At 38.8% G+C, this 16,004-nt stretch overlaps 1 protein-coding gene across 6 annotated transcripts in view; it reads left to right on the top strand.

Moving 5' to 3' along the window:
* The first annotated feature begins 391 nt into the window (after nt 1-391).
* Nucleotides 392-16,004, top strand: part of ROBO2 (roundabout guidance receptor 2) — a 635,780-nt gene continuing 620,167 nt past the window's right edge. For 5 of the 6 annotated variants that reach the window (XM_032150412.2, XM_032755092.2, XM_032755094.2 and 2 more), the window contains exon 1: nt 392-1,113. In XM_032150412.2, coding sequence (XP_032006303.1) covers nt 1,053-1,113 — 61 coding nt within the window. In that variant the 5' untranslated portion in view covers nt 392-1,052. The remainder of the gene's footprint in view (nt 1,114-16,004) is intronic. The other variant, XM_058437646.1, reaches the window with a different exon arrangement.

The following is a 16,004-nucleotide window of genomic DNA, read 5'->3' as shown; positions in this document are numbered from 1 at the left end:
TCCCCACTCCCCGGCGGGCGGGCGGGCGGGCGGCGGAGTCCGGAGGTGCAGGGCTCAGCGCGCCCCTCCCCGGCCGACTCCCAGCAGCGTTCACTCCTCCCTCCCCTCCCTCCCGCCTCGCCTTCCCTCCTCGAAGTGCTTCCACCCGCGGCAGCTGCTGGAGGAGGCGGACGCTCCGCTGCGGGGCTGCGGGGGCCGGACCGCGCCTGGCGCTGGACCGAGCGCCCCCTTCTCCGCCGCTCCCGGCTGGGCTCTCACGCCCGGCTCTTCCCGCGCCCGCCGGGTGCACAATCGCTCCGAGGCGGCCCCGCGGGGGTGGCTGCAGCCCCGGCCTCCGCCCGGCCCCTCCCTCCCTCGCTCCCTCCCTGCCTCCCTCCCCGCAGCCCCACCACGTAGGAGTTCGGATTCTCCACCCGAACCGTCCTGATTTCGCTTCTCCTTTCCTTTGGAAACCGGAGAGGTGGAGGGAGGCGACAAGGCTGCCCGCCTGCAAAGTGTGGCTTTGACACATCCTTATTATGGAAGTTAAGTAAAAATGTATACGTATTAAAAAATAACTCCGGCCGTGGAGCTGCTACGGAGAAGGAAACCGGGGGAAAGAAACCGGTGGGCAGGCCAATGGTTTTTCGGCAGCGCGCTGGCAAGTTTGTGGAACACTTTCTAGGAATTAGATCTCTTCCTCCCCCTTCATCATCTTGACTTCTGAAGAAAGAACTTGGCTTTGGATTGCAGTGGAGCCTGAGGAGAGAGGGTTAGACACACTCGAATAAGCCCTCTGGCTGGGCTGAATTTGTGGGAATTTAGGAAGCCGGAGTGTTGGAAATACAGCAGCCTTTGAAGTGCCCTCTGTGAATTTGGATGGATCTCAGTGTGCCCCGTTCAAGACCTCTCCACCAACCCCTTCTGATCTTGCGATTTGCTCCTCTTGACTTTAATTAGTATCTGGGAAAGTCTAAACTTTGGACCTACCTCTTTTTTTGATACTCATTTTTGTACTTTTGCTCTCTGGGACTGGTTTCTTAAACAATCTGGATCCTTTTTAATATGTCAAAATGAGTCTGCTGATGTTTACACAACTACTGCTCTGTGGATTTTTATATGTTGGGGTTGATGGTAAGTTAAAAATGCTTTCATCTTTTTTTGCGCCTCCCACCCCCCAATCCCCCCAAACCATTTCTTTTTTAATTTGATGTGGGTTATAAATGAAATGACATTATGTCTGTTAGTCCGTTTTGGCCAGGCACGGGATCGTTGGGGGCAGAGGTTTTATTTAAGTCTTTTGTTTCTAAACTGCTGCAAGTGGAACATGTTGGTAGTCACCTATTGTTGTTATTGTTGCTGTAATTTACTTAACTAATTAAGGAGTTGGACAATAAATCATTGGGCTCCCAGTTTTGTTAGAAAAAGAAATATGACAGTCAGTCTCCTGAAAGAGCCTAATACTATTGTGCCTGCTCTCTGTTTGATGTTTGCTCTTGTGTCTGAACTTTGTCTGAGACATTCAAGTGAAGAAATACAGTAATAGACACTCTAAGGAAGGTTCAATGGGTTAGGAATTTGAGACTGAGATCAATGTGTATCACCTGTGTGCCAGTGAATGCTCTCCTAGCGTTAAATCAGAATGAAGAATTTAGATCCTAGGGAGAAAACTGTCAAAAGTGAGACTGGGCGAGGCTCCACGAAGGGGGAAGCATCAGCTGTGGGCTGGCCACAGGAGTGGAACACTCAGCTCAGTCCCCAGTGGGCAAACACAGTAGAGACCTTAAACAGGTGCTGTAGGTGTCTCCCTCTAGGTTAAGTCAGTCTGTCAAGCCCACAGCATTCTGCCTCTGGTTCTCTTGTCTTTTGTTCCGATTTGGTTTACTGGGATATTTTCACAGCATGTCAATTTCTTGTGTGACTATTGCAAAATCCTTTTTTGTGGCTCTTTTGAATGAAGAGTGGAAATAATCATTAACATGCTTTTTGGTTTGTATTCAAAAGAAAAAAGTTAACAGAATATTTGCTATTAACCTTCTAGAGGCTTTAATTTTTATATCAATGGAAAGAGTTGGTATAAGGGGAGTACTAGATTTTTTTTTTCGTAACTGGATTGCAGTACTTTAGGTTTTTAATTACTTATTGTACTTGTAAAGAACCTAAAGTGTATTAGTCCAACTGTTCGAGCCATCACAATAGCTCGTTGCCACATAAACTTTCCTCCAGCATTTGCATTGGGGGTGAATTCATTATTTGGGACACTGCCTGTTTTTGCCCATCTGTGGTAGCTAACTTTGTTCCTGGCAGCTACTGCTGCATAGAGCCCAATGTATTGGACTCAAAAAGGAAGGCTTTCTATAAACATGAGGCAGTACAGAAGAGTTTACCTACTGTCAAGTGGCTGTTTTCAATCATGGACTACATGAGTATCTTTGCCCCCAGCGATAGTAGGGGAGGGATGCGTGTGTGTGCACTGCTTCTCTCTTTTCCCAGTCTAAGCAGTAGATGTTTAAGATTTAATTATTGTGAATTATACTATGGCAACATCTATAATTCTTTTTCATGCATTTATTTTTCAGTACATTAAAATACATGTACATTACCAAAACAAAATAGGTTTACCTATTTGTCCCAGGTGTGTTTGATTTTCACGATAAGAAGACTTTGGTATAACTTTTTAAAGAATATGTCCTCATAAATCATGAATTTACATATCTCAACAGAAATGCATGTATAAACTACACATTAGACTACAAAATTATCACCAAGGGTTTTTTTTATATATGTATTTTTAAATCAGTGTGTTGCTAGGAGGAATACAATTAAATTGCTCAGTGGAAGTGACAGAGGAAATCAGAAGAGCTTAGTGTTACAGAATGTAATTAATATACCAGGCTGTTTGGAGATATATGAAACAAATGCAATTAACCAGCTTGCTGGAACAGCAGTAGCAAGACACCATTTCTGTCTGCCTTCCCTCCCTCCCTCCTTTCATTCCTGTCTCCCTTCTTTCTCTCCCTTTTTATTCCTTTCTCCCTTCTTTCCTTCCTTCTCTCCCACACCACCCTTCTCCTGCCCCCAAAGACAAGCTAGAACCTTTGTTCTGATTTAACATTATAGGATAAGGGGGCAGTATGTGTCTGGGCCACAGTTATGCAGCAGAATTCATTGTAATGTAATGAAAAATGCCAAAATTGAGGAGTCGAGACTGAAAAGGCAATGTTAAATTTTTTGTGTGTGTGAAACTAGTTTTGTATTTAGCATCTGCTGTGTCAAAAGCAAAGGAAACCCTGGACACTTGTACTAAATTAATATGCAAATCATACGTTTGACATTGGATTGCCTTTGGATACTTCAGAATGACAGTTTCTCCAAGGGGATGGTTGAAAATTTGGGATGTGGACAACACTGCCCTCTAGGCTGTCTCAACACTTTGAGACTCACTGTTCACATATATAGTGAAGAGGTTGGCTTGTAGGATCTCTAAGCTTTGTTACTCTTCCAGGATTCTGTGATTCCTGTTTACTGATTCTTCTTAGAGGTGTGTGCTTATACTCCACATGAATTTCAAATCTGCAGAAGCTTGTACCATTTCGAAGATATACTGACCATCCTTGTGCTAGACACAGATACTAATTTTATTCAGTGAGAAATGATACATAGATTTGCATTGATATTTGCTTGGTGGGTTATTTATATGTGCATTTTTATAGTAGATGAAAAATGTTAGAGTTTTGCCACCTCATAGAAGCTATGTGCTAATATTATTTATAATTTTTCAGTGTTGTGTCCCTGTAGCAATCCATAGAGAGCAAATATGAAGTTAGTTGAGAACGGCAGATAAACTTTTCTATTTGGGATGTAAATAATGGTTTTCTTATTGATGCAGATTAATCACATCTAGACTCTTCTGTGTGATCATATAGGAGAATGTATGTTAAGGTTAGCCTTTGTTTTCCAGCTTTTTTAAATTTTTGAATAAGAATAGGGTTTTGCAGTCATTTATGGGGAATTAATAGGAACTATGGCAACACTTTTAAATTACATCTATATGCCATCAATCTGATAATCAATTGATAATTACATCAATCTGATAATTTTGTAATACTTGTGAAAAGATGTTTTAAAATGAGAATGTTTTTCTCATCTTTACCCTTTAACTATTCTTAAATGAAAGTGGCACAGCTGATATTAGGGTAGATAAATATAATAAAGATAATGTATGTGCATAGTGCAGATGTAGAATCTCATAGACATTTATACATGTGGCTAAAGTGCTCTTTTTCAGTAATGGGCTTATTATCATAGCCATATGTAGTCTATTTCAGAACTTAAATTATATATAAGTAACCTGAAATGTGTTTTTGAAGCTCTGCAGTAATACCATGTTTGAATTGGCTTTGTTTGAATAACCCTTGATGCCATGCAACATGTGGACCATAAAAAGGATTTCTTAGAACATTAAACAAAAATATTGTAAAAAAAAAAAAAGTGATGATTATATAAAAAGAGCAGTTCTGGCCATCTCATCCCTGAGCAGCTTGTGTAAAATAGCATGTTTGACAATAAAAATATAGACATGTAAGCACATATATAGCAATGAAGGGAGCTGATGTATGTGGGATGTGTGTGTGCCTAGTAATATCTGCTGAAATAGTTCTGGCAGTCTACAGGAGGTACATTTACTTCCCATGTGCAATTTGCTTTTTGAAGAGTATTAGAAAAAAAGATTATCATCTTATTTACTATTTCTCCTTTTCCTCTTTTTCTTCCTCCTTCTCCTCCTCCTCTTTCTTCTCATTCATCGTCTCTTTCCTCTTCTTCTTATTCTCCTCCTCTTTCTTTTTTGGATCTAATGAAAGGAATTAGAGAAACTCTTGAAGAGTGAAGAAGATAGACGAGGGTGTTTCTTGAATGATAATTTAGAAAATCTGCATTTAAAGGAGAAGTGTGAATAATATTTTACCTTTAGGTATATCCAATCGGGGTTTTGACTTTCTCACTTTTCCCCCACAATACTATATATAGCTTTATGAAAAATGTTTTGCATGGATCCTATCATTTTCCAGTTTAGACAAGTAAAAGTATCAGGTCTGAGTTCAAGCAAACAGTGAAGATTTATAGAGTGCCATTTTACAGATTTATTTCTAAAGAAAAGTATTGCTGTGTTTCTTACAGGGTCTCCAGGTATAGATCTATCAACCTAAATCAATACATTGGCATAGATACTGCTTTTCTCTTTCTTCTTCTTTTTTTTTTGCCATGTGTGCCTTTATTAGCTGAGCCACTACTTGAGGGTTCAAGGTCTTTGTGAGGGGCTTGGAACACCCAATGTTGGGGGAGGGAGGTGGGCAGGAGGGAAAGTATCCAGAAGAACTTCCTGAGCCAGCTGTAGGCTTTTCTTCTTCTTTTTAAAAAATTATTATATAAAGAACGAAGGAATGATTATAAACTCTTTTTAAAACATAAATACCTATCAACTCTACTATTTTAGCAGTGTGTTACACAATGATAGAAGCATAGAGCATCTAGGGTAGCATGCTTACCCAAAGTACGTGACTCAACACAGTGCTGGAGTAACGGAGGCCTCAATCCTTGGGGTTTTCTCCTCCATTTGCAGCCAGTCCTTAGGATCTTTCATCTAATCACATGAGGTTTAAATACATGTTTGGATGATAATTGTAAAATTGCCCTAATCATTACATGGAGGGATATAAGAGCCAGAAGCACATAGCTTGGCTGTTGTATACGCTGTTGATCTCCAGTGCTTGCATCAGTGCTTGACATACTCACCTGACTACTTGACGTCTTTGCTTCATGTCCAATGAGAATATACAAAACTCAAGCCTAAGACAGAATGTTCTCCTCTTTCTAGCCGTTCCCATTGCAGTAAATGGCTTCCACCATTCACAGGCTTTTTCATGACCCCCAATGAGGAAGCATTTTTCACTTGTTCTCACAACTTGTATTCAACTCGTTCTCAGAATTGTGCAACCATCACTACAGTCTAACTTTAAAATGTTCTTAATTACCCAAGCAAGAAACTATGTACCTTGTTCCACCATCCCTCCACTAACCACAAAAAATCACCACTCTACTTCTGCCTCTGTGGATTTGTCTTTTCTGGACATTTTATGTAAATGCAATCATACAATATATGATGTCATTTTGTGACTAGCTTCTTTTCTTCAGCATAACGTTTTTAAGGGTCATCTGTGTCATAGCATGTAACAGTACATCATTCCTTTTTATTGCCAAATAATATTCCATATTGTTTATCCTTTGGTTTACTAGTTGATGAACATTTAAGTTATTTCCATTTTTGGCTATTACAGATGTTGCTGCTTTGAGCATCCATGTACTAACTTTTGTGTGAACATATGTCTTCATTTAACCCAGGGTGGAAATGCTGGGTCGTATGTTTAGTCTGTGTTTCACATTTTGAGGAACTGAAAGACTATTTTCCAAAGCAGCTGTGTTACTTTACATTCCGATTAGCAATATATGAGGTAAATATTTTCTTTTAATTGATCATGGAAAGAAAGAGTTGAAGGGCCTTATGAGTTGGATATGATGTTTTGAAGTGAAACAATTTTATATTATACTAATCTGCCTCAAATCCCCAATAGTCCTGATTTCTAATCCCTTCAGTGATTGTTGTCTTCTAAGTCTTCCTCAGTTGCCTTGTAAAACTTTACAAAGATAGTACCTCAGTTGAACTTGTCACTTTTAGCAGAGATCTCAGCAATAGTAAATATAAATCATAGAATGATAGCATCTCGGAGCCATTATAAATATTTGCAGCTATAGTGCACAACTCTCTTATTGGTTGGGCACATGGAGAACTGAAGCTTAGAGATTTTATGTGCCTTGTCACAGATCCCATTGCTACTCAGTGGTAGAGCAGAAACTAGACTTCAGGGATGCTTCATCTCTGTACCATGCTTCTGCCTATGAGAGACTGTTTCTTCCTTAACAAGAATTCCAGGCTCTTGTTGCTGAAAATGACCAGCTATTTTCTGAAGAGTCCATGAGAAAATTAGCTTGACTATGCTTAGGTTATTCGTTTGATTCGACGCGTGCGTATTGACAACATAACTTGCTTGGCTTTATGAAGAACATACTGACCTGTGAAAATGTTCCCACATTCAAGGAAATCATGACTTAGTAGGGAAGGTACCAAATGACCAAGTCGCTAGAACAAAAAAAGTAGTGTCTGATAAATAAGAAGTTTGAAGGTGTACACGGTATAGTCTTGGGAACTCAGAGAAGGAATAGGTGATTTCCAGCTGGTACAATTTGGGAAGGGTCAACACCAAATGGGTCTCTTAACCTGGACCTTAGAGGAACAGTGGGATTTTGGTGGGCGAAAAGATTGGAAATTGAATTCCAGGAAAAGAAGTAACCAGAAAAATGGCATGAAGATGACAGAAGGGTGCTAAGGAAATGGCAAGAAGTCTAGATTGATTGCAACATAGTTTGCCTGTAGGGAAGAAGGATAAGATGGTTATTGAAAGACTACTGAGCAAACACTACTGAATGAGTATGAACAAGTAATTTGATCTTTTTATGCCTCAGTGTCCCTTACCTGTAAAATGGGCATGGTAATAATGTATATCTCATACAGTTATAATGAGAAATAAAATAGTTTTAAAAATATAATGATATATAGGCTGGGCATGGTGGCTCACCCTGTAATCCCAGCACTTTGGGAGGCTGAGGTGTGTGGATCACCTGAGGTCAGGAGTTCAAGACCAGCCTGGCCAACATGGTGAAACCCCCTCTCTACTAAAAAAAATACAAAAATTGGCTGAGCATGGTGGCAGTTTCCTTTAATCCCAGCTACTCAGGATGCTGAGGCAGGAGAATCATTTGAACCCAGGAGGTGGAGGTTGCAGTGAGCCAAAATTGCGCCATTACACTCCAGCCTAGGCAACGGGCAAAAGTCTGTCTCAAAAAAAATATATAATGATATAAATATATATATATATATATATAAAATAAAGATGTATATAAAGATATATATGGGCCGGGCATGGTGGCTCACGCCTGTAATCCCAACACTTTGGGAGGCTGAGGCGGGTGGATCATGAGGTCAGGAGGTCGAGACTATCCTGGCTTACATGGTGAAACCCCGTCTCTACTAAAAATACAAAAAATTTAACCGGGTGTGGTGGCGGGTGCCTGTAGTCCCAGCTACTTGGGAGGCTGAGGCAGGAGAATGGCATGAACCTGGGAGGCGGAACTGGCAGTGAGCCGAGATCGCACCACTGCACTGCAGCCTGGGCAACAGAGTGAGACTCTATCTCGAAAAAAAAAAAGATATATATGATGCCATGAACAGTGTACTTTATAAATGCCACTCAAGCATAACTTATTGTTATAATTAGTAGTATTTTTATTAGATTATTATTCCCTGCCTGGTATGAACAAGGAAAATAACCAGAAGAGGACTTTGCTATCAGACTAATTATGGACTACAATTGGGGTGCATGTTAGGACAATTTTAATAAGATTTTTCAGCTGTGAGTCTTCAGGTGACTGAGTAAGAATTTTTGTTGCCTCTTAAGGGAACTTATTGGTGGCCTCACCTACGCAACTGTGACAATTGTGGTATGACACGTGTGTTTCCATTTGCATCATAAGCTGATTACAAAACACATGTGATTCCCAAGCGAAAGGTGCTACGAATGAAGAGAGTAAACAAGAGAGGAATCACACAAATGGCAATTTGTTAACAAGTAGACCATGCTTATATAAGCCTGCATTTTGGTTCATGTTGGCTGATTTACATTTCATCCTGGATAATTTTTACCTGGTGCTTTGATATGATGTACTGTGGAGATAAATCTTGTGTAAGACAAACTAAATAAACACTTTGAGAACCGAAGACCTAAGTAAAAATTAACATTTGGTATCCACTCACTAATTCTTTTTCTAGATAGCCCCCTTAGCTTTCTTTCATTTAGTATAAGACATTGAATCTAATAACTTTTTATAATTATCCATTAGTTACATTTGCACAATGAATAGTTACGTATATCAGAAAGGACAGCCTGAATAAAACGGTATCATTACTATTGTGGAAGTGACATACCTTTGGTGACCAGGTCTCTGGACTGCACTGTGTAGCTTCCCTAGTAGATTAATTGTATAGCCTTAGAACCTTACCAAAAATGATTTCATTTGACTGTAATTTCCAAGGTCTCTATCAACCTTAGGTTCTATATTCCAAGTACTTCTGTTTAATGTTGCAACATTTATTCTTATATTTGAGAACTTTTAAAGAAGAAAATTTAGCCTGGGCTTGGCGCAGTGGCTCACACCTGCAATCCCAACACTTTGGGAGGCTGAGGCTGAAGGATTGCTTGAGCTTAGGTGTTTGAGACCAGCCTGGGCAACATAGTGAAACCCTGTCTCTACAAAAAAGAAAAAAAGTTAGCTGGGCATGGTGGTGTCCACTTGTGGCCTCAGATACTTGGGAGGCTGAGATGAGAGGATTCCTTGAGCCCAGGAGGTTGAGGCTGCAGTGAGCCATGATCATACCACTGCACGTTAGCCTAGGTGACAGAGGCCCCGTCTCCACACACACACTCACACAAATTTAGGCTTGAAAAGAATTATCCAAAACCATAAACATCCATCTTTAAAAACAATAACAGTCTATTGCTAATATGCAGGTAGCATATCTGTGTTTTGGTGTGGGTTCAATGATATGGCTATGGATATGCATGACAGCCAAAATTAACTAGTCTTATGATTCACATCCGCTCTCATTCATTAATGACCAGTGGTACTTAACGCTTTCCTTATCAATAAATGGAATTTTAGAAATTTAATACTAAGCAGACAATAGTCTTAGGTCAATGTGCTTAGTTTATGGCCACTATAACTAGAACCATATGCAACATGGAAGTTTTAGCTCAGGAGAGGGGGTTAACAGCCACTTTTTAATTTCTATTGTAAGGATTCGTGTGGGATCTCTTTCCCTAGACTTTGGTTCCAGGCTTTTTGGAAATGAGCTGGAGAACATGGAATATAACTCAACTATCTAATTGAAAGGCTTTTCAAGTTTAAGCAAGGAACACCCAGTTGAAACCAGACTGGAATTTAAGGGATTTGGCCCAAACCTCTGCAGCACTTATAACCAATTAAAATGTTCATAAGTGTGATTCAAAAAGGGAGAACTTTTGACTTTCCAAAAAACTTGAGTTGAGAGTTATTCATTATAAAGAAAAGTTTATAAGTTTTTATAAATCAAGGTTAGAGTCATACTTTGAAGTTTTATAATACATATATTTCCAAATACTAGCAAATGCTAGAATATGATTAAACTTATTTAGATATATCCGATTATTATAGAATATAGATTTCACGGTTAGAGTAAATTAAGGGAAATTTAGAATGAATCTAGCAACAGGCACTCTTGTATTTTACATCTCTATTATAAAGTAAATTTTAATGTGTTGCCAAATAACAGTTATTGAAAACCAAGCTTATTATTGTTCCATTAAATTAGAGACGGCATTTCACCTTCCTCATCTTAAGTATATAACCGCTTGTGTATTCTAAGTGCCTTTGAATGCCAGCAGCAACAAGCTATTACTCAAACGCCAATTATTTTAGTGCTTCTTACCCCGTCTCTATTATGGGTTAGAGTAGAAACTGAGTAGGTGAAATGTAACCTTTTAAAAAGAAAATGCCATTTCTGTTTCTTTACTACTTTAATAAACTTTCATTTAAAAAAGAAAAGAAAATGCTAGGTACAAGATTCTCACTGTTTGCTTTTGTGTTGTGTTTTTTCTTCCCCCATGCAAAATTGACTATGAAGAGTTAGAACATTTAATGTGGTGGTCTCAAAATATTTTTTTTTTGCATTGTAATTGTTTTCGCATAATTTCAAGAGTTAAACAATAATAATGAAAAAACGTTTCAGGCCACACAGCGTGGCTCATGCCTGTAATCTCAGTACTTTGGGAGACTGGGAGGATCTCTTGAGCCCATGAGTTTGAGATCAGCCTGGGCAGCATGGTGAAACCCTATCTTTGCAAAGAAAAAAAATTAGTCGGGCACAGTGGTGCTCACCTGTAGTCCCAGCTACTTGGGAGGCTGAGGTAGAAGGATTGCTTGTGTCTGGGAGGTCAAGGCTGCAGTGAGCTGTGAGTACACCACTGCATTCCAGCCAGGGTGACAGAGGGAGACCCTGTCTCAAAAAAAAAATAAATAAATAAATAAATAAAAATCATCAAATGGGCACATGAGCCCTGCACTCACAAATCAAGTTGTCATTCAGTTGAGGTTTGAGGCCTCCTTTTCTGCCCAAAACCAGGTTTAACTGGGTTATTCCTCACTGGCTATCATAAACCATGTAAATAGTTTCGTAGCTAAGTATGTTTTCAAGTGTTTCAGTCCCACCTTTGTGATTTGAAAGCCTGAATAATGTCAACTTTTAATACAAAAACGAAAGGAAAAAGAATCCGAAAGATATGTACAACATGTGGGTACAGATTTGGGGCAAATATAGCTCTTACCCCCTTGCCTCCCACCTCCCTATACACATGGCAATAAGATATGAATAAACTGAGTGGTTTGATGCCTGCCCTCTCCTCACAATCCAACAGACAACTTGTATTTGAAGAACCCTTTCCAGGCTGTGAATTCTTATTGCACTTTCCTGTTAAACTGTAGCACCTGTGATGTTCATCACTTGGATCTTATGAAACTCTCCAGATTTTTGAGGCTCTCAGTAAATGTGTCTCATCATGGTGAATTTAAATTCCAAGTTGATTCAACATTTCTTTTCAGAAAGCAGTTTTTATCTTTTGAAGCAGCGGCTACACATGACATGCAAATAAAATGATCAGGCAATTGCTTGTATTGTCTATCTGTCTCAGGATTCAATTCTAAGCTTTCCAAACATGGATCTCTATAGGAGGTTATGCCTAATCTTTGCATTTGAAATGGTCTAGGAGGTACAAGGATATACCTGGGAGGGGCAATCTCCCTGAACTATAAGGGGAGGGGACGAAAGAGTGTGTTGGAAAAGTGAAAAACTGAACATCTGAATGAAGTGGGTTGGGTTAGCATTTGACACTCAACTATATAGCAAGCGGACACGCTGATATTTAGTTCTATGGATTGTTAACATTCACATAAAACAGAATTATTTAGCATTTACTGAATCCTTTTTGATAATCAATTTGGGATCAAATGCAAAAGAACATGTGTCTGCTTTGTATGACCCCAGATTCTTCCGTTTTCTCTTTGAGCAAATGACATGCCTTCTTTGCTGACTGATGTTGGTTGCTAGGAGAAGTGCACTGGTTTAGTCCCTTCTTATCCAGCAGTAAAACTAAAGAGTGTATTGAGTAAGAGAAAGAGGCAGAACACAGTACAGGCCATGAATCATGACTTGTCTCCAATATGTCCACTTTGCTCCCATTTTTTTTCCCTTTAAAAACTTTTGTTTTTACCAATGATGCTTTCTTTCAGCCATTATCTATAATCCTTTTGGAGCCTGAGGGGATGAGGGTTGCTAAAGAGAGGCTCTGCTGCTGAGAGTCCACTCAGAGCAATAATAAAAGCCTTGAGAGTTATTCATGGGGCCACATTAGTGAGAATGCCCTACTCAGTGAATAGCATCAGTCAGCTGCCTTTGAGATCGAGTGATTAATACCTTCTGTTTCGAAGGGGGGAAAAGGCAGACAAGAAAGGTCTTCATACTACTTTGGCTATTTTGCAAATTAGATCTTACATATTGTCAAAGCTTTTGACAAAGAAATTGCTAAAATGTCAATACCTGCAATAGTCTTTTTTAAAAGCTAGTTTTTCATGAACCTGTTAATTGTGGCTACTGTCAGATAAAATTGAAACGGTAATAATATCCCAAATGAACACTGAAAAAAATCAGTTAGCCATTCTTAGATCTTGGCAGTCTTTATGATGACATCAAACTAAGAACGTGATGTTAGTGATCATATTCAGAATGTTATCTAGGCAGATCTATTTGACAACAGCCAAACAGCATTTTTGTTTGTTTGATAAAAGAACTAATTGCAATACCCTTGAGAGTTTACAGAAGCAGCTAATGAGAAAGTGTTAAGGGTGGCAGGTGTTAGTTTCCCATGAGCCCTTGGATATAAGGGACAGTCTGTGAATTACAAAGAAGTTGCTACTTATATATGTATGCCTGTATGTTTATATCTATAGGCTGGTTCAGCATATGGGATTAAAAAATGGTATTATTATAATCCTCATGACCTCTCCTTTTATCTTTTGATTGTATTATGTACATGGCACAGTTCAAATAAAATTGCTCAAGGTTTTTTAAACTTGTCAACCATCTGAGTTGCACAGATAGAAAAGCTTCTGGTTTTGGTGGCCTGAGTGTGGCAGCTAGAAAATCCAAGGTGATGCTTTGCCATACTGTTTTTCAGCATGATTCCAACATTAAGCAGCCTGTTAATATTTAGACAGTAAATTAAGCCATGTCTTTGTTTTTAAAAAGTCATTCTCATTCTGTTCTTCATTTTACATATTAAGCTTATTTTTTATATAGCAGCTTAGTCTGGCCCTTCTATATATACTCACGCTCATTCAAAAGGCTCTACTTTCATCTGAATATGAGAACAAACAACATTTTAAAGACTCTGTGTGATACTTCCTGTAATCTGTTTTCACTCTGTGGAAGTGAAATATCTTGTTAAGAGGGGGTAATACCCAAAGGCAATCAGAGATAAAAATGTAACGATTTGGTGGGTGATGTCTCAAGATCAGCTTTAAGTGAGGTCTGATTTAACATCTTTATTAGTCATTTAAAAGGGAAATGATGAAGAAATTATAAATCTCAACATTGGAATGCCATCAGAACCTCCCCTCCCTGTCCCTGAAATCACATATAATGATATACAAAAATTTAGGCAGCAGAAAATATTACTGGAGTAAAAACTAATGCTTTATTTGGTATATAAATGTAAACTAATTCTTCAGGGAAATAATCAGAAATCTAGAAATCTAACTAGAGGGAGAAGCCAGCAAAGCAATAACCCTGAAAGGGCCCTGGGGATAAGTCCAGGAGTTGGAGCAAGGAGAGAATGTGATTTAGATAGGAGTGTTATATCCCAGTTTAAAGGTCATGCGATTACAGTGCCCATTTAGGGAGTATTGCATCACTGACTAGCAAGATTCTCTTTCAATGAATGTGGCTTAAGTGCAATTGAAATACTTCTTTCATTTTGTACTTCATTGCCAGAACATGAGAGAGATTTTGGCAGAATAGAAACAAGGGTTAGTACAAAGAGAGATTCTTTAGGAAGATGCTTGTCTACTTAACACTAGAGAAGGATTTTCCATTGGAAAGTTCAAATACTTCCTTTCTAGAGTGAATATAGCATCTTCAAAACCAAGACCAAACTCACAAAGCCTTCCAAGAGAAATTTCTACCATCTGTCAGTATACAGCAAAGCCCATGTTTGTGTTTTAGTTCATTTCATATGTACTGTATTACACATATTAGGGCTTAATTAAGGTTGGGTGAATTAAATTGATCTTTAAGAGACAACTTGTATGCAGAAACCTGTACAACGTATGCCATCTGACCCCAGATAAATTCAAGAGTAATATTTTCTGTGGAAGTCAAGGGTCTTCCCTCCAGTAGAAGAAAGTATTGGATGGAGTAGGGAAGCATAGACAATGACTCTTCAGATGAAGTATGTCGTATCTACCACGTTCCTGGTTAGTAAGGATACTAGGTCTGATGATAAAGACAATGACTCTTCAGATGAAATATGTCGTATCCACCACGTTCCTGGTTAATAAGGATACTAGGTCTGATGGTAAAGACTAGAGAAAGTTGTACAAGTGAGATTCTCTGCTTGCTGCACAGTTATATGTTGGTTCCTTTTCCCTAGTCCTCAGATAGAAATCGCCATTTTTTTTTCTGCTGATGAAAGAGAGTCATGGAAATAGAATGGAGCCAGCATCTCAGTAAAACAGAAGTAAAAGCAAGTTAAGATGGGCAGTGAGAGGTAATGGAGGCCAATTCCTAGGGCTGCTAATTGGTTTTATTTTGTCAATTTTACATTCCCATCAATGCTGTGGGGCCACTTCATAGCCAATATTTGAAAGCAGATGGACATCCTGCCATAATGTCACTGCAACCAGTGACTGAGATGCACCTGCACTCCACAAAATCTCGTGTGTGTGTGTGTGTGTGTGTGTGTGTGTGTGTAAAACTTGGTTAACGTGTAATTCATCAGTAATGAGATTAGAGCCCTCATAACAAAGTCCCTATGTGTTAATTGTGGAATTATGGTGCAACAATAAGTAGAGAAACACTCATTCTTTAAAAAAAAAAAAATACCAGATACAAAATCTATTCATTTGGAACTCACCCTTTTATGATTTTTATTCACTACTTTTACAGTTAATTTTTTAAAGATTTTCTTTTATTCAACTTCCACTGCATCTTCCCACTAACATCAAACCCTTCTGCATCCAGTATTCATCATTTTGTAACAAAGAGCATGTAAATATTATAAGGAATGGTCTTGGTATTAGAGGTGTCTATATACAGTCCATTCTACTGGTCTGGTGATTGGGCCAGTAAATTGCATACTGTATTGATAAAAGGGCTTTCATTCTCATAACAGTCTGTGAACTCATTGGGGACTCCTTTTCTGTGGAGTAATGTATAAATGACGAGAACTATACAAAATCTCATGGGGAATTTATCATAGAAATGTAGGCGCTGCAAAAGAAAACATGGTAGACTCATTCCCCTTTTTCCCTTGATTTTCTAACACGTCATCCTGTCACAGGATTTCTGCATACCTTCATTATGATTCCATGTGAGGGTTATAAAGAGAGAAAAATGTACCTTTGGAAGATTCATTTAAGTATAATATATCCACATATAAACTTCCATGAATTGGATTGGATTATAACTTGTGTGATATAAATGTAACAAAACCACATTTTTGGACCCTGAGGAACTAATCAAAGCCAGAGGCTAACTTTATTACACC

This window comes from Hylobates moloch, unplaced genomic scaffold (genome assembly GCF_009828535.3).
Source record: "Hylobates moloch isolate HMO894 unplaced genomic scaffold, HMol_V3 SCAFFOLD_4, whole genome shotgun sequence".
NCBI classification, from domain to species: domain Eukaryota; kingdom Metazoa; phylum Chordata; class Mammalia; order Primates; family Hylobatidae; genus Hylobates; species Hylobates moloch.
Note: the sequence above shows the minus strand (reverse complement) of the source record. Positions and strands in the feature narration are given on the sequence as shown.